This window comes from Natator depressus, chromosome 5 (assembly GCF_965152275.1).
Source record: "Natator depressus isolate rNatDep1 chromosome 5, rNatDep2.hap1, whole genome shotgun sequence".
Classification (NCBI taxonomy): Eukaryota; Metazoa; Chordata; order Testudines; family Cheloniidae; genus Natator; species Natator depressus.
The window spans coordinates 92,244,381-92,265,743 of record NC_134238.1 but is presented as its reverse complement, the minus strand read 5'-3'; the positions used below and the strand labels follow the sequence as shown (position 1 = coordinate 92,265,743).

The following is a 21,363-nucleotide window of genomic DNA, read 5'->3' as shown; positions in this document are numbered from 1 at the left end:
CTAGGTACTGGAGCACATACGTTACTGACATTACATGCTGAACTGAGCTCCCAGCGATACTGAGACACAACAGAAGATATTAAAAATGGAATGTCTGCTTTAACTCTGAATTTCCTTTTTATTTTATTTTTTTTGCAACCCTTTTATTACATTTTAGCAGTTTGTGTTTTTAATTTAAAATATTGAATAAACTGTCTGCATGATGTTGCTGATTTATGTACATGTCTGGTTCCTAGCATTTCAGGCTTTTTTTTTTTTTTTGCATCTTTAATGTGTACTAGGGTGCAAAATTTAGAGCATTTTCCATATATTTTCACCATTTCTCATCTTTGACTCCAATTGTCAGGTGTTTTACTTATAAATTAGACATGGAGCAATGCAGAGCTAAAAACAGAGGGAAAAATAAGATGTTGGGAAATTACCAATATTTGCAACCTCCCAAAATCAGAATGGGAATTTTTTTTTTGTATATAATATGCTGTTATAGCTGCCATTCAAACTGAATATTGGAAGCACTTGTATGATTACAGGGTCTAACAGAATCAATCTTTCCTTTTTTCTTAGTATTACGAGATGTCCTATGGGTTGAATATAGAGATGCATAAACAGGTATGCAAACATTTCACTGTGTGAGAAAGTTACATATCAGTCTAATTTTAAAGTAGGAATCTATGTTCTGTGACTTTGTTCAATTGCACATTTAAGTGGCTGAATATTTTTTGTGCACTGTGGCGCTCTGGTACCTCACTGATGGGTTCAGTATAAGAACTTAAAGAGGTTATTGTGTCTGTACCTAATCGTACATTATTTCCACATGAATAAGAAGCCTGATTCTGTTACACTTACTCACATAGTCTCATTGTAGTAAATGGGACTACTTTTGTGAGCTGGGATTATGTGCATGAGTAAGGATTTGTAAGTAAGGTTTGTAGGATCAGAGCTATCTAAATTCTGAGCTTTGATTTTAGGCAATTTATACTTTTTGGAGCCAAATTTACCTTCTGAACGTTAGGCATCAAGGCAAAAGGCAGTATAGTCTGTGTATGGAAAAGGGACTGTTATCTTTAAACAGTGAAACTGGAACGGGAGGAAATTAAAAAGGGTCGACACAAGAAATGGATGCAAAACCACGTACTGGTCCCTTGAGACTACTTACTTGGGCCTTTATACAGAAATTGTGTCCATTAGTTCTCAAAACTCTACAGGGTAAATGAGCTTGCTATGAGGATGTTATAAGGGGTCAATTCTGTGCCTTGAAATCTAGCAACTAGGCCAGGATTAGGATCATGGTGTAAATCAGATTTTTAAAATTCATTTAAGTTTGGGCTTCAACCATGTATGGAAGAGAATGAAACAAAGATATGACTTCCATTTTGTAGAGTGAAAACTGCTTACTTGGTGTTTACTCAGAAGTTTTCTAAAATGAATTGCTGCTATTAATTTGCAAGTGTTGCTGGATAATGTAAACAACAGAATTGAATGGATGGGAGAAGAAACAGAAATTTGTACAAACCAGTTTAAAAATGTTCAAAGTGTGGGATTTTAAACTTTATTTTAAGTTGTGGAAATTAGATTTTTTTTTTTTTATCTTGTTGAAAGCTGTCAAATACTGGTGAAGTAGTCCAAATACTGTTTGTTTTTGTTTTACATTAGCATCCCGAGGCACAAGTTATGATTAGGGCACACCATAGTAACACCATAGTAGGCACTGTACATCACAAACACAAAGAAAGAGAGAGTCCTTGACTCAAGGGGTTCTCAGTCCAAGACTTCAGTCCTTCAAAGACATGTGCGTGTATATAACGTTACACATGTGAGTAGTCCTGTTAAATTTGGTGGTACTAGTCAGTGAGTGACGTTAAGCACATGTGTAATTCTGCAGGATCAGGACCTACTTTAATTTTAAGATTCAACAAGTGGATGCAACAAACACTTGAAAGGAATAGGGGGGTATATGGACCACCAGAGTAACAGTGATAAGTTTATATGGGCCTTATCCAAAGTTCATTTGAATCAGTGGAAAGACTCCCATTGACTTCCTCAGGTTTTGGATCTGCTCCTCAATGCACAGCTAGGTGGTTCTGAGTAAAATTTTGAAAAAGTAAATTGTTAGATATAAAAACAATAAACACAATAGGTGACCTACAGAGATTTTTGGATTCCTATCTAGCACTTGGCCATAGGCATTCCAAGATAACCATTGCAGCCAAACGTTGTTAAGAAATCAGTGAAGTATCTAGAAATACAAAGGATTTAAATGTGTGTGCACTTAGCAAAAACAGCCAAGATCTAAAGTCAGTAATTACATTGCTTAGAATTAAAAACAAAAATTTGATTTTTTTATTTTTTTTTTTTTTATTTTTTTTTTAGTATTCCATTTCAGAAACGAGATACTGTTATAGTGCTGGGAACTTTCACAGTATTCTGAAGAAATTATACATTTAACATGGGGCTTACTAAGGGCTGAATTTAATTAAAATACAGTTTTTCCATTGTTTTTATTCAGATTAGTAATGGAGGCCCAGATTTATAAAGGTATTTAGGCTCCTCCAAAGGAAGCTAGGAGCATAAATACGTCTATGGATCTGGGCTGTAAACGCTGCACCCAAAACACTTTAATACTTTATCAAATGCTGGTGACTCAAATGAATTACAGCTAAGAAACTTACTCGCTATCGCGCTGAAATCTTATCTCTGTGTCTTACATGGCTCCTGTTCTGTCGTTGTGCTGGCTTTTTTGTTGTGTGTCCTCCAACATGAAATCTTATAACTAATGTCACAGCATTTCTCTCCTTTTCTCTTGCTGGCGTAGCAACCACAAAATATTTCCTGTCTGTCCCTATAACTGTAATAGTAAGACCCAGTTTCTCATAGTAATCCCTGATAGTCTTTCCTATAGTGTGTGTGTGTGTGAGAGAGAGAAGTACTTTCAGGCTTCCATCTTAAATTTTCCTTTCATTTCCTCCTCCCCCAATCTTCAAATTCTACATAGATGAAATAGAGCAATTCCCCTCTATTCGCCCCCCCCCTTTTTTTTTGCTTCCTAAATTCAATCATATCAAAAATCCTGAGGGCAGTTTATCACATTATGAAATACAGACAGCTTTGCAAACCACCTACTTATTATATTTCCCCCCCAGCACAGAGGCATATCTGTCTTTATTTGTTTTCCTAGGCAGACAGCCTTGATTCCTCTTAGCTTCTTTTCCAGATGTACTCACTGGATGCCCTTATAATGGAAAGCAGGCAATAATGCAGTGAAGTTGCCCTGTGGCGTAATTGGGCCTAGTTCTCAAGATCAGGTTAGGCTTATTCACTTATTAGATTTGCGTCTCAGAGGGTTCAAGAGTAGGACTCCCTGGAGTCCTTGGAAGTACCCTAGTAATTGGTGGCCCTGATATTTGAAACCTTTGTGTATTTTTCTGTTAAAGCTTCTGTTCTTCTTGGCTGCTCCCAGCCACAGTGTATTTATTTTTAGAGAAATTTTTCATTGGAACAGAAAATGATGGCTGTGATGGAGTCATGACTCTGACTTAGCAAATTGATAGAAGGATAAACACACACAGCAGTGACAGTGTGGGTGCATGTGTGATGGGGAGGGGGGAGTGATAGATTCTCCTCCCGCCCCTCCTGTGATGCTCATCATCAGTCATCCTGTGTTGATTTTGATAGAAGACTATTAAAGTGAAACCTATGGGGAATTTGTCATTCTGAAAGGAAAGCTAATGTAATTAGTACCAATTAAAGTACATTTAGTAAATTGGATTTAATCTTAATTAAGCCTGCATAATGTTGCCAATTTTTAACAATTATGTTTGAGAACATAATTAATTTAAATTTTGGTAACTGAGTAAATAGCATTAGACTGGTAGAATTTCATATATATATAATTTTAAGAGAAGTGTGGGGTAGGTTATGACATGTGGCATTCAAGCTTAAAATAGTAGCCTAATTTCTGGAAATCTCTGCTAGGATCAATAGAGCTGAGCAGACAAATTTAGAAGAAATAGCAGAAAAGTTAGACACGGTTTTGGATTGTAATGTGAAACAATGCTTCCCTACACCCTTAAGGCCTAGTAATAAAGGGGGAAAATGGAGTATAACTTGAAAATGGCTGTTTCTTGCTAAACTGTCTTATCATGGATTCTTTAAAAAAGTTAAGGAGGTGGTTGTGGGTATCCATTGATGTGCTGTTCCTGACTCTTAATTTTGTGCTGGTTTTTGCTGGTCATCTAATATTTAGAATTAGGGGTTTTTAATCACGTGGTCGAGTTCGTTTAAATTTCTGTGATCAGACATGAATTCTGACAGCTGTAATCCAATATTAGTGATTATCATTTAAAATAAGTATCGGTATTTAGCTATAGACAGCAAACGTTTGAGTGGGATTGGTGGGGAAAATTAACTAGGGTAAAAATATCTCATCTCATTTTGAGTATGTTTTTAGAGATAGTAAATGTAAAAGGCGGTGCCTTCTTTCAGTTACATTTCTGCTGTTTAAAAGGAATTCTCAGGGAAAAAATTGTGATATCACTTTTTTTTTTAAAAGAAAGTTCAGCTCTCAAGAAGCTGGATATTAAAATATAAATGAAATATTATTTTTTTAAAATCACCGTAAGTCATCTCCCCTGTCCCCCCCCCCCCCCATACCCGCTGAGCCCCAATTTCACTCCAATCCATGTAAATTTTATTATAAGACTTGGGCAACAACTGTTTGAGTGCTGCTAAAATATTAATTGAATAGAAATGAAAGGGCTCTACTAGCTGATGGGATATCATAATCATAGCTGCAGTAGTCGATGGTAAATGATGATAAATGACATTAGGAACCTTTTAGCAAACTGTAATAACTATGAGAAGGGAAGCAGTATGGATTTGCATTATATCTGATACCCTCTAGTACCAAGTGGATTGCCAATACTGCTTGTTTAGCATTTTCTAAGGGCAATAGGATATTGATTTCTGACTTACAAGGAACAGCTCTATTTTCACCATTGAAAAGTATTGCAGGTTGTTAAGAAGAAATTGACTTGAAGAGGCCTGACTGCTGCCCATCATGGAGCAAATAAAGCAAAACTGCCGAAGCATGGTGGAGCAGCGAGATGGGGCCCTCAGCAATTTGTTGCTATTAATTTACCATGCTTGACAGCAAATCAATCGGCATCTACTTCATCTGCTGGAGAAAATGCTGTCCAGGGCAGATAAAAGGCCCTGTGTGGTACAGGGAATAGACTGGATTGGCCAAACGGAGGCTGCAGTTAATGTGTAAATAAGTGAAATCAAGGCCACTGTTGCAGAGAAAGCTGTTTTTAATTAGGTTGGGGCTTTATACTGAGCTATTTAAGAAAGTTTTATAGAGCTTGGAGAGTAAGAGGAGATTTATTGCCAACTGAGCTAATATATGGCTTGTATGACATCCCAGCCTTGAGTGTGCTTGCTTCTTGCACCTTAGTAAATTATTTTGGTAAAAGGGTAAAGATGGGAATCAATTTCTTTAATTTAGGGCTAAGTTGTGACTTTTTTCATCTTCATGGCCATAAAATGCATATATCACTGAAAAGTGTTTTGTGTATATATGCTACCTATATAACAGGAAAGCGTTTGGTTTTTAAGGCAGGGGATTGGACTCTTTATATTTTTATATATATGTATATGTATAAAAATCTTAGGAAAAAGTTAGCCTGTGGTTATATATGTATACTGTCTTTCATTCGAAGAATAGCTGGAGAACCAACTAAAATTACACTGGCTAAATTTGCTCTTCATTGTAAACAGTAGGAAAGATTTAATAGAGATACAAGCAGTGGGTAGTCAGAATTGAGCTGGAAAACTTCAAAATAAGAGAGATTTAGAAGTGAAATGTTGAAGATTGCAGCATTGCACAATGCTGTTAAGGGAGAATAGCCTACTTGTGGCTTTTCCATTAAAGTTTCAAAATATAAAAAGTGGATTGACCAATCAGTTTGACAACCAAACTTTATCTGTCCTAGTTTAAGTTTATTCAGCCTACTCAGTGAAGCCAGTGCAATTAAATGGCTCACCCATCTATTTGGATAAGAAGTTTAGAAATATGTAATACCTTGGAATTAAAACAAAAAACATCCCTCACCCTGACTGCCAAGTCATGGGGTTGGTGGGCCCCATGTCCTTTGACCAAATAGATGTTACACCACCCTCCTCTGGTGGGAACCTAGCAAAAAGTTTGCCCCTTGCCACGCCAGAAGAATGTGTGTTTTAAGGCAAGCGCTTGTGTTTCATCATGGTCTTTTCATTGACGAGAAGAAAAAAACAACAAATTTTTAAGTATCTTGGCTGTTCAGACAGATGCTTAAGACACAGGAAACAGCATAAAACATGCTGAGCAAACTTTTAAATTAAGACATACGTTTTGTTTTTACTGTCAGCAAGGCATTACTCTGTAGCGCTTAAACATAAAAGCATTCTTTTCTCTTGGAAAGATGCTGATTTGCTTTAATGCTGCCTCATTTTTTGTGTGGGCGGGGGGGGGGGGGAAGAGGAGGAAATTGGTAGTGAGTCCCATCATTAGGTTGTCCAGCACTTTTATAATAGAAAGATTCTTACAATCTTTCTTTGAGAAGCTCTAACACCTCCATTGTTTGCAGCCGGCACTAGGAACCTGTCAGGGAGAAGAGGCCCTGTTTTACCCAAGGGCTTTCTTTGCTATATGCAATTCCATTCAGCTTTATTTGAGTTATAAACTGTTAAAGATTGCCCTTTCACTTGTATTGCTTGTATTCTCTGGGAAAATGTTGGCATCCAAACTAAGAACTGAACATGAACATTCTAAACAGGCAGATCCATTTTACTGCTGCCACTGCAGGTTGAAAATCACTGCTCTACAGGGAACACCTGGGAGCTTCCAGAGCAGGTGTAATAGTGAAGATGAGTGTGAGCTGGGTTGGGCCAGGCTGTTCACTTCCCATGGGGGCACCACTCTGGGCAAGAATGTCCCTCTTCAGATCCTCATTCAGTGCACAGAGTAGATATACAAGGGGGCATAATTAAGGTTGCACAAGCAACTTTAAATCTGACATTTTAAAACTTGAGCTAAACTTTCCTGGTATGTGATGCTTTGTGTTGTGTTTGTGTAGTTCTAAATAAAATTGGAGATTTTATATATATTGTAAGCCCCTCAGGGCAGGGATTTTTGTTTTTCTTTTTCTTTTGTATAAAGAGGAGCACGCGTTTATTGCTCAGTGTATACATGTACCAGTTGACTAGGTTAAGTAAAACAAACAAGTGACTTTTCTTCACTCAAATACCAAAGCATATATAATGCTCTGTTTCTGGATACAGAGGACACAGACTTGATTTAGTTTTATTTTATGTTTTAGCCATGTCACTTGCTGGCGGGATATACTTAAATATTGTGTAAAATAATTGAGAATCACATAGATCGCCATTCTGAGCCAGTTTGTGAATGATCTGATTGTGATCATTACAGAAATCACTTCATTACTATCCCCAGATTGAGCACATCTACTGTCATTGGGTCCCAGAAAGTCCTCTCATCCATGAGGTGATGGATGTGAAGGGATTAGGAGAAAGATAACTGATACTTGTGTTAACTAGCATAATTACCTTTTTTTATGTGACTGAAAAACTTAGTTGAGGCTCTATTTAATTTTAGAGATCGAATCATAGGAATGTAGGGTTGGAAGGGACCTAAAGAAGTCATCAAGTCTAGCCCCTGTTCTTAAATCCTCCAATAATGGGGATTCTGCAGCCTCTTTTGGAAGCCTAATTCAGAGCTTAACTACCTTTATAGTTAGAAAAAATTTCCTAATATCTAACCTATTTTCCCCTTGCTGCAGATTAATCCCATTATTTCATGTCCTACCACCAGTGGGCATGGACAACAGTTAATTCCCTGTCTGTTTTTTAACAGCCCTTAATGTATTTGAAGACTATTATCAGATCGCACCCCCATCAGTCGTCTTTCTAAGGACTAAACACGACCAGTCTTTTAAACCTTTCCTCAGAGGTCAGGTTTTCTAAACCTTTTATCATTTTTGTTGCTCTCCTTTGGACTCTATCCAATTCTGGGTGCCACCATCCTGGTTTACAAAGGATGTGGACAAATTGGAGAGAGTACTCCGGCTGAGGTGTTACAGTGCGAGAGAAGCAGTACAATTACTTCCTATGTCTTGTATATGACATTTCTATTAATACAGCCCAGAATATTAGCCTTTTTTTTTTTTTTTTTTTTTTTTTTTGCAACTGCATCATGTTGTTGACTCATTCCCTGTGTAACCCATTATAACCCCAAGTTCGTTTTCAGCAGTATTAGCACCAAGCTAGTTATTCTCTATTTTGTAGTTGTTCATTTGATTTTTTTCCTTTGTAAGTGTAGTACTTTGCACTTGTCTTTATTGAATTTCATCTTATGGATTTCAGACCATTTCTCCAATTTGTCAGGGTCATGTTTAATTCTAATCCTGCTTCCAAAATGTTTGCAACCCCTCCCATCTTGGTGTTATCTGCAGATTTTATAAGCATACCGTTCACTCCATTATCCAAGTCGTTAATGAAATATTGAATAGTACAGTACCCTAGACTGACCACTGTGGGACCCCTCCTCCCCTTTTGGCAGTGAACCATTGACTGTTTTTTGAGTATGGTCTTCCTTCCTTATAGTAATTTAATCTAGACCACGTTTCCCTAGTTTGCATATGAGAATATCATGTGTCAAAAGCCTTACTAAAGCAAGATACACCGCGTTTTCTGCTTTCCCATATCCACTCAGCCAATAACCCCATTAGATTGGTTTGGCATGATTTTTTGTTGACAAATCAATGCTGGCTATCCCTTATAACCCTATTGATTGGAAAAATAATGGAACACATTATTAAACAGTTATCGAAATTAGGCTGACTGATCTATAATGAACTAAAAAGTAAACATCACAACTTAAATTTTGAAAGAATAAAGCATTTTGAAGGATAATTTTTTGTTTTTGCACTGATTCAAAGCTACTTTCGTGGTAACCCTATTTTCTTGAACTTGAAATACAAATTATTTAAAATTAGTTGAGGCATACACACTGTGTGTTCTTCAATATTGTGTGAAGGATTCCAGTAAAATAGGAGCAGCTGTCTATAACTTTTATTAATAATTTTGTTTGTTTAAAACGTGTATGTAGTTGATTGACTATGTCACAAATGGTAAGCAGAGCTTTACATAGCTGTTGTTTGTTCTGGGTGTGAGATTTAGACCTCGTGGAGTCTTCTTTCCAGGCTGAGGAAAGATGCGTAATTTTATATCTTGGAAAACTAATGGGGTGCTATTGCTGAGAGGTGTAAATACACAAATGTGTCAGGCAAGTCAAAATTACAGTCCCCACAGTAAATTTGAATTGGTCCCTTTTGAGGCTATGCATTTGTATGGTATACACTATTGACCAATGTTAAAGAATCATGAGTCAGGTCCCAAAAAATCAAGGTACTGTCTTTTAAAAATCTAATGATTTTGAAGCCAATCAAGTTTGACTTCGTTTTATTTGCCTCCTGGTTTTTGAGTCTTCAGGTTGCACTCAGCTCACATTTCAAGCTTTTCTCCAAGAATCTCATGTAGTCCGCTTGTGTTTAGCAGGCAGAGGTTTTAATTAAAACATCAAATTTTGTAAGATTCACAATAAAATCATGAGAGTTGGCAACACTGGGTATGTGCTGTTAAAATGTAAGTAAATTGCTGTCTTGTCATTATTTCTTGCACTTTGAAAACATGTGAGGCTTTAGTCATTTAAGAAAAAAAAACTTAAATATTTTTTCTACCATTTCTTGTTCACTCCTGTATTGTAAGTGGTTTTATATCTTGTGCTGCCATGACATTCTCTGCAGTTCTGCTTTCAGTGGTAGAAAGAAGCATGCATAGCATGCATGGTAAGGTACTCAATCTTAGCTTCTTCCTGTTGCCTTGCCTAAATGGGCTCTCTGCAGGATTTCATCCAGCCAAAGATTTTTGATGTTTGCTGGACTGTATTCAACTTCTTCAAAGGAGAAAAACCTGTTACTCTTGTGTTTTGGGATGTGGAACATTGGCAATGAAAATTTGTGTTTCTGTTTTCTTGTATTTGCTTAAAACCTCCACAGAGTATCTCACACTTGAGTAGAAGTCTGAGTATCTCATTCAGCCTATGCACAGTGTACCGTTTGCATACTAATGTCCTGCCACCAGATTCAGTTTTTGGCTTGCACAGTGTAGTGTTTATTCTCTGAAAGCATTTTTTAAAAATTCCTTTCATCCCTCTTAAAACAAACACAATAAACCTCTAACTTACTTACCATGTACCTCTGTGACCGGATTCCCCTAGTGTCTATATTGCCTCTTGCCCACTGTCTGTTTATGGAAGAATTTGAAAATGCCAAAAAAACCCAGACCGGCACCTCCACCAACAGCATAAAACCTTCTAGCAATAAGTAGTCAATAGCACTCTAGTACTCCCTGGAATCGCCAGAATAGCATATAAGGAATATGGTAATGCTGCTGTTAATCAATCACCTGTTTTTTCAGCTGCATCCATAGCTAGTGATGCAGATTTACTGTCTTGGAAAGGCTCTTTTGAAAGCAGAGGGACCCCTTTCCCCTTCTCAGATTTGAACCCAGAATCAACAAATCAAAATACAAGAGGGCCAACATATGCTCTCTGCAAAGACTTAATAAAACATTTTGGCACTTGTAGTCAGTGACAGCCAAAGCTATTTAGAATTTAATACTGGAGAGGGCTGGAAAGGCGGAGTGGTCGGGGGAGGGAAGCAGCTCTAGTCTATATCTGCTGTGTAATTGAGACAGAAGGCTTCCTGAAAAGTAATTTGTGGTGTGGCTGGGTGTGTGACAGCAGAGAAGGGGAAATAGGGACTGAATTCCAGGGCCACAAAGCCTCCATAGCAGTGTGCTCTTTTGCATAGATAAATTGTAAGATAAGGGAGATCGTGGTGTATTAATTTCTCTACTCAGCAGGTCTGAGCCATTCTGAATGCTCTTTTTCCCCACAGCTACTTACTGGTTGTAACCATGATTGTTGTATTAATATAATTGTGTTTAAAATTAATCACAACTATTGTTGGAACGACTGCATAGCTTGGAAATGAGGGGGAGAAGAATTTTGATCTTTCATGTCCCAGGGCCTCTTTGATTCACTGCAATAAAGATTTTACTTTTTAAAATATTGCTCAAGTTCTGAAAAACAGGTAGCTTGCGAGTGGACTTTAGACTTATAATTCCTGGTGATTAGCCTGTCTATCTCATTCATCTTAGTTTAGTGCTTGAGGAATTGCTCCTGCATCCTGTTTAACAATTGCTTTCCATTTTACCTTCCTCTGAGAAAGGGGAGGAACCAAAGCAATTCTCAAATCTCAGCCAGTGAGCAAAGATTAATCTAGGTACTCATGTTAATCACCCATCCCCTATTCATGTCCTTTCCTACATACTGGCATGGATTTTTTTTTCAGTAGTCCTTCATGTTTAGCTTCGCTTTTAAAGCAAGGATAGTCATAGTTTCCCTTCCACTCATGCAAGCAGGGGGGCCAAAATCATTGCAGCACAGCTATGGGGTGGGGAATACCTGGTCTGTTCTATGCTTATCTCCCAGAGATCTCAATGGAAACCACTCCATCAGAGCTTCAGTTTCAGACCTCTGCCAAGATTTGGAGCCGGAGCCCGGACAGAGTGGAAACACTGAATTCCTCCTCCGTGGCATGCTTCCTTGCTGAACCTGGAGATTCTGGGTGGATTTCTGATGGTGAAATCTCAGGAAAACCAGTACAGTACTGCTGCCCTGCAGCCAACGGATCTGTGGCAACGTGGGTTCTGAAGGATCTTTGTGGTGGCACTGTCCTTTATGCCAGATGTCCAAAGACGGGGGTCCCCCCCTCGTTTATGAGAGACTATGGGTTATACATTTTGGAACTGTTAACCTTAATTCTATTGGTATTTAACCTCCTTCCACCCCCCCCCCCCCCCAAACCTCTTTTGAATCAAGTTAAAAAAATCTTGTAATTGAAAGCACAGTTCTGGGACTGGGGAAATCTGGAATCCTTACCTGTGTCTTGTTGTGAACTCTCGGTGTGTGACCTTGGCAAATCACTTAACTTCTTTGTGCATCTGTTTCAGAAAGGGGGAGTAATAATATTTATATGACAGGAGGCATGTGAAGCTTAGCTGGTTAACATTTAAAACTACTTTGAAGTCCTCCAATGGAAGGTGCTCTAGAAGTGAAAAATATGAATTGAATATATATTTTTATAGGGGGAAGGGAGGACATATTTTAAAATGGCTTAAATTAGTGTTCACTTTAAAACACAGTCCTTGAGCATGTATACTGCTATCAAGTTGTATTTAGTGTCATGGCCAACAATGTCACCCTATACTTTATATGAGTGATGTGTAACACTAAAAACACTTACTCTTCTATCTTCTACCAAGTGGATTTTGTGGGGAGAGGAGAGTGTGGGGAAATGGAAGACGCTAATTTGAAGATTCATTCCCTGTCCAAATGTAAAAACAGACTAAGGTGTAAGTTGATCAAAAAGTCCATGCTAGATTCTTGGTCTGAGGAGAAGACACATAACAAGGAACAACTGGAGGGAATTATTGATAAGTTTTCACCTCACGTCTCTCATGTTCCTGCAGTACCATTCCCTCTGACAATTCTCCAGCTTTGAAAGAGGGCACTGTATCACTGTGTGATACAACTGAATGTAAAGGGAACTAGGACGAGAGTCCACCACGACAGCACTACTGCCTGGTTTATTTAATTTCAAAAAGTATGTGACATGGTACAAAATACACTTACTTTTAAGATATCAGTCCACAACGTTTACCAAAAGACTGGATAGGCTTTATGTGCACCATACACTACATATGTTTCAATCAGTGCATTAGGAGATTGTCTGTCTGGTTTAGTCTGCATCCTCTCTTCGTCAGTTCCACCCAGTGGTTAATGGTTATACAAGGGAAGTAATGCTGCTGATGAATCTATAAACCAGACAGCATGTGGAAATGGGAATTCTTCACACATTGCTAGAGTAAATTTTAACAGTTCTTTGTCTGACTAACCTATATCACCCTCATCGCTGTGGCATAGGATTGTGGTTTCAACTGCAAGAGTGGCAGCATAAGAGACCTCTTATTACCTGCAGTTGTCCTGTCTGCCACATCCTTAAAATCTCTGAGACCATTCTGCTTGTGTCATTTTTGTCTAAAACCCTATTGTAACAGAAAATTGCAGTTGCATTTTTGCTTAAGTTTTCTCACACTGAATGTAGATACAGAGGATGCTAGCACTGCAAGCTTCTATCTCAATGTGGCCAACCTGAGTCTGAGAAGGAGCCTGAATTTACCAATGTACATTGCCAAAGAGCCACAGTAATACGTCAGCTCTTCCCTTGCTCCCAGCGCCTCCTGCCCACCGGCAGCCCTGCCAATTGGCCCTTTCCCTTCCCTCCCCCCACCTCCCGATCAGCTGTTTTGTGGCGTGCAGCAGGCTTTTGGGGGTGGGGGGGAGGAGCGAGGGCATGGCAGGCTCAGGGAAGGGTTGGAGTGGGGGCAGGGCCCATGGCAGAGTCAGGGGTTGAGCAGTGAGCACCCCCCAGCACATTGGAAAGTTGGCGCCTATACAAGGAGCCGCATGTGGCTCCGGAGCCACATGTTGCCCACCCCTGTTCTAGCTCATTCTCTGGAATGTGAATGGAGTCCAAATGAGAATATCTAGGAGGTGGGATTTTCTGAGGTTGTGTGTCTCTGTTGTACTGGAAGAGAAGGAGCTACGTTTGAATATATCAATATGTTTTTTCAAACAGGCATTAGCAACCTCACTGTGCCCTCTCCCCTACTCTTCGCCAACTCTAGGACATGTTTGCACTTACAGCACTGCAGCTGTAGAGCTTAGTGAAGATGCTACCTACGCCATCGGGAGAGCTTTAGTAGCTGTGTCGATGGGAGAAGCCCTCCCATCCACATAGCGCTGCCTACAAAAGGGGTGGAGGTAGGTCAATATAACTATGTCAGGGTGTGGAAAATCCATACCCTTGAGTGATGTAGTTATACCAACATAAGTCGGTAGAGTAGAGCAAGCCTTAGTTAGTTACTTTAAAGGTCTTTCATTTGCAAAATACAAATGTTTGAATTCTCCCTGTCTTTAAGAAGGTCTTTTCAAAAGCAAATCTACAATGGAATGGATTTGTGTGCCCTACCTACAAACAAAATAGTATACTCCTAGTATACGTGTAATCGACCCAGCTCTGTTTTATGTCTGCAATTCAGTTGCTATTTTTTTGTGGGGGGTTTTCTCTCTACATTGATTCTGATAGATCATTTGTGGACTAGTGAGAAGACTCCTTGGATACTCCTAGCCTACATACTTGTAAAGGAAAATAACCCCTAAAGCAGGGATGGGCAAACTTTTTTTGGCCCGAGGTCCGCATCAGGGTTGCAAAACTGTATGGAGGGCCGGGTAGGGAAGTCTGTGCCTCCCCTAACAGCCTGGCCCCAGCTCCCTATCTGCCCCCTCCCATTCTCCCCCCTCCCCCGACTGCCCACCTCAGAACTCCCGACCCATCCAACCACACCTGCTCCTTCTCCCCTGACTGCCCTCCCCAGAACCTCCGCCCCATCCAACTGTCCCCTGACTGCCCCCCGCCCGCTTTACCATGCTTCTCAAAGTGGCAGGAGCTCGCGGAGCGGCAGGAGCGGCAGGCCAGAGTGCTGGCGGCATGGCAGCGTCACTGCGGGGGAGGGGCCGGGGGCTAGCCTCCCCGGCCGGGAGCTCAAGGGCTGGGCAGAATGGTCCCGCGGGCTGGATATGGCCCACCTCTGCCCTAAAGTGTACATTATATTGGGCATCATAAGGTTGATCTAAATCTGTGGTGGAAGGCTGGTGACTTAAAGCTATAGATGCAAGAAATGACTCTTGAAATTAGTGTGGGGTACGTGAGAAAGCTTCTGTGGTTTTCTTAGGAAAACGGAGTACTGTAACGTGCTTATCATTGCAAGTTCTAGCTTTGTGGCACAAATGAGTAACTTTCATTATGAAATAGTGCTTATGTCTTTCCTCTAAAGATCTTGATGCATCGTGCGTCTGTAATGTTAATGTTTGCCAACTGCTGGATCATTGTGGACCGGGAACTTGGGAGAACCAGATTCAATTCCTTGCACCACCACAGACTTCTTATGTGACCTTGGGCAAATCACTTGGTTTCTCTGTATCAGGTTTGAAAGGTATGTAGGTGCCTACACTTGCAGATAGGTACCTGGTGGGATTTTCAGAAGCACCAAAGCGGATTAGGCACCTAACTCCCATTGATTGCAACAAGAGTTAGGCGCTTACTTGCTTAGGCATACAGATTTTCAAAAGCACCTACCTGCATTTTTAGGCACCTAAACACCTTTTCAAATCTGGGCTTCTGTGCCTCATTTCCCTATCTGTAAAATGGGGATAATAGCATTTCCGTACCTCAGTGGGGTTTTCAGGACTGATACATGAAGGAGATAGATATTACTGTAGTGGGAGCCATATAAGTGCCGTATGTAGAATCAAGCCTCTCAACACCACTGAGTAGTGATATATTTATATGTAGATTGTAAGTTAATTAAGGTAGGGGCTTGTTGGTGAATGTCTACACAGTGCATTGCACAATGGGGCCTTGATTTGTGACTGGTAGATGGTAGTGCAGTACAAATAATTGAGATGGGAAAAGTAGGCTTTTCATTTAACTTTTTTCTGTGCCTCCGTATATTTAGCCACAGTTAGCCCATGGCAGTTTATAGTGTATGTTGCCGGTGTCCAGATTCCCAGTTCCTTGCTTTAACCGATTGTTAACATTCCTCTCATTCATTTAAAAACATGGAGCTGTAACTGACTCTTGCTCTATTTCTTATCTTTGCAGGGGTTAATGTGGAGAATAATTAAAACTGTAAATAAATCTCCTTTGTTGTAGGGCAACAGGGAAGACCACAAATCTTAGTCGAATACATGTGACTTCAGTTTTAGTCTTTCAGAAGTATTTCATGATCCCAAAATGCATAAAAAATTTCAACGTGGTACTGCAAAGAGTTATACTTAAAAAGTTAGTCTTGGGACTGCTTTGCCTGTGGTGTGGGAGGAGGGAGACTTGATATTATAGTGATTTCATTGTGTATTGCGTGAGTGTTATACTATGATGTCTTCATAGATAAGCACTGATGATGCATTTTTGCTTTTGAAATTAACAGGTAGTGAAAGATGTTGGCTTGATAGATCTGAAGCTCTCTCTTTAACCCCCACTGTGAGCTTTCCCACACTGGTGATACTGTGTCTTAAAGTTGTCAGGGGCCTACTTCTAGGCATAAGAAGATCAGTCTTTGTATCTGGTCATCACTTGGCTACTCTGCTGTGAAGGGTGCTAAATTAGGATGTGAAACAGTTATGCGTTTGGTACTGTCCTCTCCCTAGTATCTGCTAATTTACATTATGGCCCTGTCTATGTGGTCACAAAAAAAAGCTTAATCTATGACCAGATGTTCTTAAAGATGTTAAAGGGGGTTTTCAATAGAGTTGGGTTACTCAGTTGAGAATCACACCTTTTTGTCAGTGTAAACAGGGCCTATGTCTAGATGGTGAGTTTAGAGCTTCTACCTTACCTGGCTGTGTGTGTGTGTGTGGGTGTGGGTGTGTGTAAAAGTGGGCATTTTTTTATTTGTTTCCTCTGCCTCTACATATGGAACTTTGTGCAGTTAGAATAGTGAAAAGTGACTTCCTGCAAAAGCATTCTATGATTTTTAAATTGGATTATTTTATATTTAAGGTTAATATTTTCCACCTTATTTTCATATCCCTTACTGAAACACACACAAAGAAAACATACTCTGAACTATCTACAAGTTATCAAACCCACTTTCCTTCACATCACTCTTCCCTTTTTTTCTTTGAGTAACAGGTAGTGAATGTTCATAAATAGGTCTGCAAACAATTTGTAGGTAGTTCAGTGGTTTCACATTTCCACATCATATGGTCCACCTTTTTAAACATAATCGGACTAAGTCTCTAGTTGTAGTAGGAAGGTGGCATTTATGAAAAGGAATAATTATAGATGTACAAAACAATTTGAAAAACAATAGACATAACCTTCATGGATTTGTGTGTGAATAAAATATATTAATGTTGAGGTGTAGTTTTCCTATAAACACTTGACTGAAACCTTTTCAGTTTGTGACTAAGAGGGTGGCAAGATTATAGACCTAGCTAAATAAAGATGAATTAACAAGACCATAGGCTACATTTTGGTAAACCATAGTATTGCTCAGTGGCAAAAAGCCACAGAAGCATTTTAAAAAAAAAAAAGTGCGGAAATGTGGTTTTGTTGTCTGTCACGCAGTCTGCTGTAACTGACAAAACATATGTTGTCTTATGGTGTGTTTTCAAAGTCTGACCACAGTATTCAGTTTTCTTCATCCTCCTCTTCTCTTCTCTCGCCCTCTCCCTTCTTTTCCCCTGGCAGTATAGCCACAGTTAATTTTTGGCAGACTGAGTTTATTTATTTTTTTAAGTTACTTTAAGTTTATTATGGAGTAACAGCATATCATAGTTTATCAAACTGTCTTTGGCTGAAAGTATTACTCAGAAACTTACAACTAATACAGATCTTGATGCTAACTTGAGAGGTGAAAAGTTTATTATGTGATTGATAGCAGTACACATTGGTTGCAGTGTGGTGCAAGAAGTGAAACAGAGTGCCTTCGTAGCCTGAGAGAAGTATCGGTATGTGTCACAAGATGTGCAGTTTGCAGAGAGTAGTATTGTGTGGTTTGCTCTTTTAACTGTGCTTTGTTTTACTCTTTATCTTAAAATGAGGAAAGGGAGTGAGGGTTATTTCACTGTTCACGAAAGGTCTCAGTTCAGCAGATGTGGGCACTGCAGCACTCTAGCCACAGAACTGATATGGTATAATTAGTGGGAGTGCAAGTACCCACCATCAGTGTTTCTCAGTTCTGAACTAAAGAGGCCACTGGAGTGGTGGTAGAGCCAGAGAGAGAGAGCCGTAAAGGCTGAATTAGACTGAGACTGTTTTGAGAATCCCTTTTTACAGTGATTGCTTTTGTGACAGTGACACGCATCTATTGGGACTTAAGCTGAGATCACCCACTTCACTACCCGTAGGCCAAGTATCTTGTTTTTTAAACCAATTTTATTCTGAGATATTTAACCAATTTGCATAAAATTGATTTATTAACCATTAGCAGCTGTTTACACTTGGCCTTACTCTTCCTGTTCTGGACATGTTTGCTATAGTCTACCTGCAGGGGGTTTAGTGAAGAGTATATGTAGTATGGCTCTCATTTTCTGAGACAAAAATATTAATCTGAAGTGTAGTATAGCTCATGATGTTGCTTGAAACAAGTTGTGATCCAGTAGTGAGTAGGTCATGGCTCTATAAAACTTTAATGGATTGTACAAGATACAGTTTATCCACTTCTTACATGGACAACTCCATCTGCCTCCTACTTCTGCTCTGTTTGTTTTAAAGCGTTTTCTTTTCGGTGTAGGTTTATTTATTTATTTTATTTTTAATTTAAGTTGAAATCTGTCTGTCTGAAAACTGCAGTCATATCATTTACAGAAAAGGTCATTTAGTGTTGCTGGACTCTGAGTGTGTTTTGGCAGGAGTTTTACTGGGAAGGGCCGTTCAGAGGAATTGAACATCAAGATGTACTGGATGTAGCCAAGAGTGCTGGACAGTACGTTTCCCGAATGTATTTCAACATTCATCACATACAACTGTCTTCAATTTTCTTTTTGCAAGCTTGCCTTTTTCAGAAGGTTAAAAATCTGTTATCTACAAAACAGGTTATGCTTCACACTTTGATAAACTGATTGAAAGTAAAAATTCCTGGCTTTTCCCTCTCCCCAATTTAGGCAAAAATAGTGAAAATTATAGAAAGCTGCAGCCACACAAATGTTGAAATCTAAAGCAGAAACAATTTAACAGAAGTAGTTCTGATCTATGGTGATTATGATATTTTGAACCATGACCACTTTGAGGGGCAAGATTTTGAGCCAGTGCTTATACTGGATTTTTAAACACTTTAAAAAAAAACAAAAAACTCAGAAATGCAGCATTCTACTATGAGCTAATAGTCTCAGGACACATTATTATGTTTGCATTTTAGCTGGAAAATGAGAGTCAGGCCTGGTCTTCACTAGAAAATTATGTCATTTTTCAGTCAGAGGTGTGAAAAATCCTCACCCCGAGCCACTTTGTTAAAATGACCTAGACAGTGCAAGGTTGACAGAAGAATTCATCCATCGACTTAGCTATCGTTTATCAGGGAGGAGGATTACCTATGCCGATGGGAGAACCCCTCCTCTAAGCATAGGAGGTGTCTACCCTGAAGCGCTGCTGTATTGTTTTAAGTTTAGACAAGCCTTTAATCAGTTTCATTTTCGTGGCCCATTTCAACAGGGTGAGGATATTTTTAGATGCTGGAACTTTCAGTATTTTATTACTGTGTAAATCTGTTCAACACCTAGGCCCTAGGATATCTTCCGAATTACTCCGGATAGTAATCTGAATTAGAGGGGAAGAAATCTATGGAATATGATAGAATCTATTATTATACATCATATAATGGAATCCTAGTATTTTAGAGTGATGTGGCCTATTAGAGCTTCCCCCACCCTCGGCCTTTCTTGCTGTAACAGTAGATTAGGATCCAGTTCCTCAGAGGTGCAGTATTGCCAGCGCCAAGCATTCAGAAATCATGAGTTGTGCCCTACAAAATTGTGATTTTCAAAAAAATTGGGTTATTTTGATTTGACTTTTTTTTTTTTTTTTTTTTAAAAGCGTTCAGGGATTGTATTTGAAAGCTTTTATCTACAACTATGAGGGCTAGAAACTTTTTTTACGTGGAAGCTCAGATTCTCACATAATCACTTGTCTCCAAAAGCTGGGGCTTTCTTCCACTCACCCTGCAAAAATAGAAAGGGGCCTTAAACTGGCTCGACATGAGGGAACCCAAGCATAGCATTCCATTGACTTCAGTCGGGTTCTGTACAGCCTCAGGGGTCTGCTTACATGGAGCCAATTTCAGGATCAGCCTTAAGATTTGTAGCAGAGTTGAACAAAGATTTGCACAATATTTGGCCACGTTTATGACCTCACATTGCGTATTTTCCCTGCCCCAGTGATGTGTCTCATTGAAACGTGTGTGCGTGGTTGCACGTCAAAATCTTACTCAGCAGGGAGAGGGTGAAAGAGAATCAAAGCTTAAGATCATGACTCGTGTGTGTGTGTGTTCAACTCTGTGGCACAGTTTTATAAGGTAGGATTAAAAAGAGGAAATGCAGGTATAAATATAATTGTGGCACTAAGTCAGTCAGAAATCTGAGTTTGATAAAAAAGCTGACCCAGTTTGGTACCGTAACTACATATGCTTAAAAGGGACTAATTTTAAAAACATCAAGACAGATTCCCAGAAGCTGGCTGAGGGAAGTGGAAATCCCTACACCAGTAAACCACATTGCACTGAAGGGAGAATTTGGTCCAAGGGCAGGTGATGAATGCACTCAGAATTTCCCCTGGGGAAGAAAGAGGGGAAACTCTTCAGAGCTTGCAAGAGCTCTGCTGATTGCTGTGCTTCCTTCTCACTTGCATACTTTTTTGGTCTGGGCTGCCGTCTTCTAAGCTTCTCCTTCCACCATAGTGAAAGGAAAATTGCAGCCATTTTCTGCCATCATGACCTCCAACTGCAGCCTTTTTTCTGTCAGAGTCAATAACAACAGTATAAATCCAAGGTGGATTTATACTATCTTATTGTCTGGTTTGGGCCTGAGTGAATTGAATGGCCATACTGATTCCTTGTCTATGCCTTTCTTTGTCCACATACTCTATTAGATGTAGATATTAACCAACCCCCCCCCCCCCCCAAAAAAAAAGTTGACTTTCTTCAAGTGACAGGCCTGAAAAGTCCTGATGTCCACTCCGTTGATTTGTTTTTTTATCTCTTAATTATGAGAGAGTCCATGTATATTTTTAATACTAAATTGCATTCCACATAGTTTGAGACATTAAATATATAAAAGCGTTGTCTTTTTAAGTTTGCTTCAGCAGCCCAGAGAGCTGTAGGTACATTAGTAAATTGATTCTGAAAATTCTGGCACTTTAATTCATTGCGTATGTCACTGTATGCAGTATTTTGTGCAAAATAAGCATCTAAACTAACTTATAAAGTGTAAGTATCCAGTTTACAAGCATCTTATGAGCTTAGTTGAGATGTTTGTAAAGAAAGCTGATAAGAAAGCGAGATGGATATTATACCCATGTTCGTTTGGCAGAATCTGATGGGTCACACTTATATTCAACCCATGCG

The 21,363-nt window shown here is 39.3% G+C and overlaps 1 protein-coding gene across 4 annotated transcripts in view; it reads left to right on the top strand.

The window, feature by feature from the left end:
* LOC141987656 (transducin-like enhancer protein 4) overlaps positions 1-21,363 on the top strand; it is a 119,580-nt gene that overhangs the window by 3,853 nt on the left and 94,364 nt on the right. For all 4 annotated transcript variants that reach the window (XM_074953202.1, XM_074953205.1, XM_074953204.1 and 1 more), the window contains exon 4: positions 565-609. In XM_074953202.1, the coding sequence (XP_074809303.1) occupies positions 565-609 (45 nt within the window). The remainder of the gene's footprint in view (positions 1-564; positions 610-21,363) is intronic.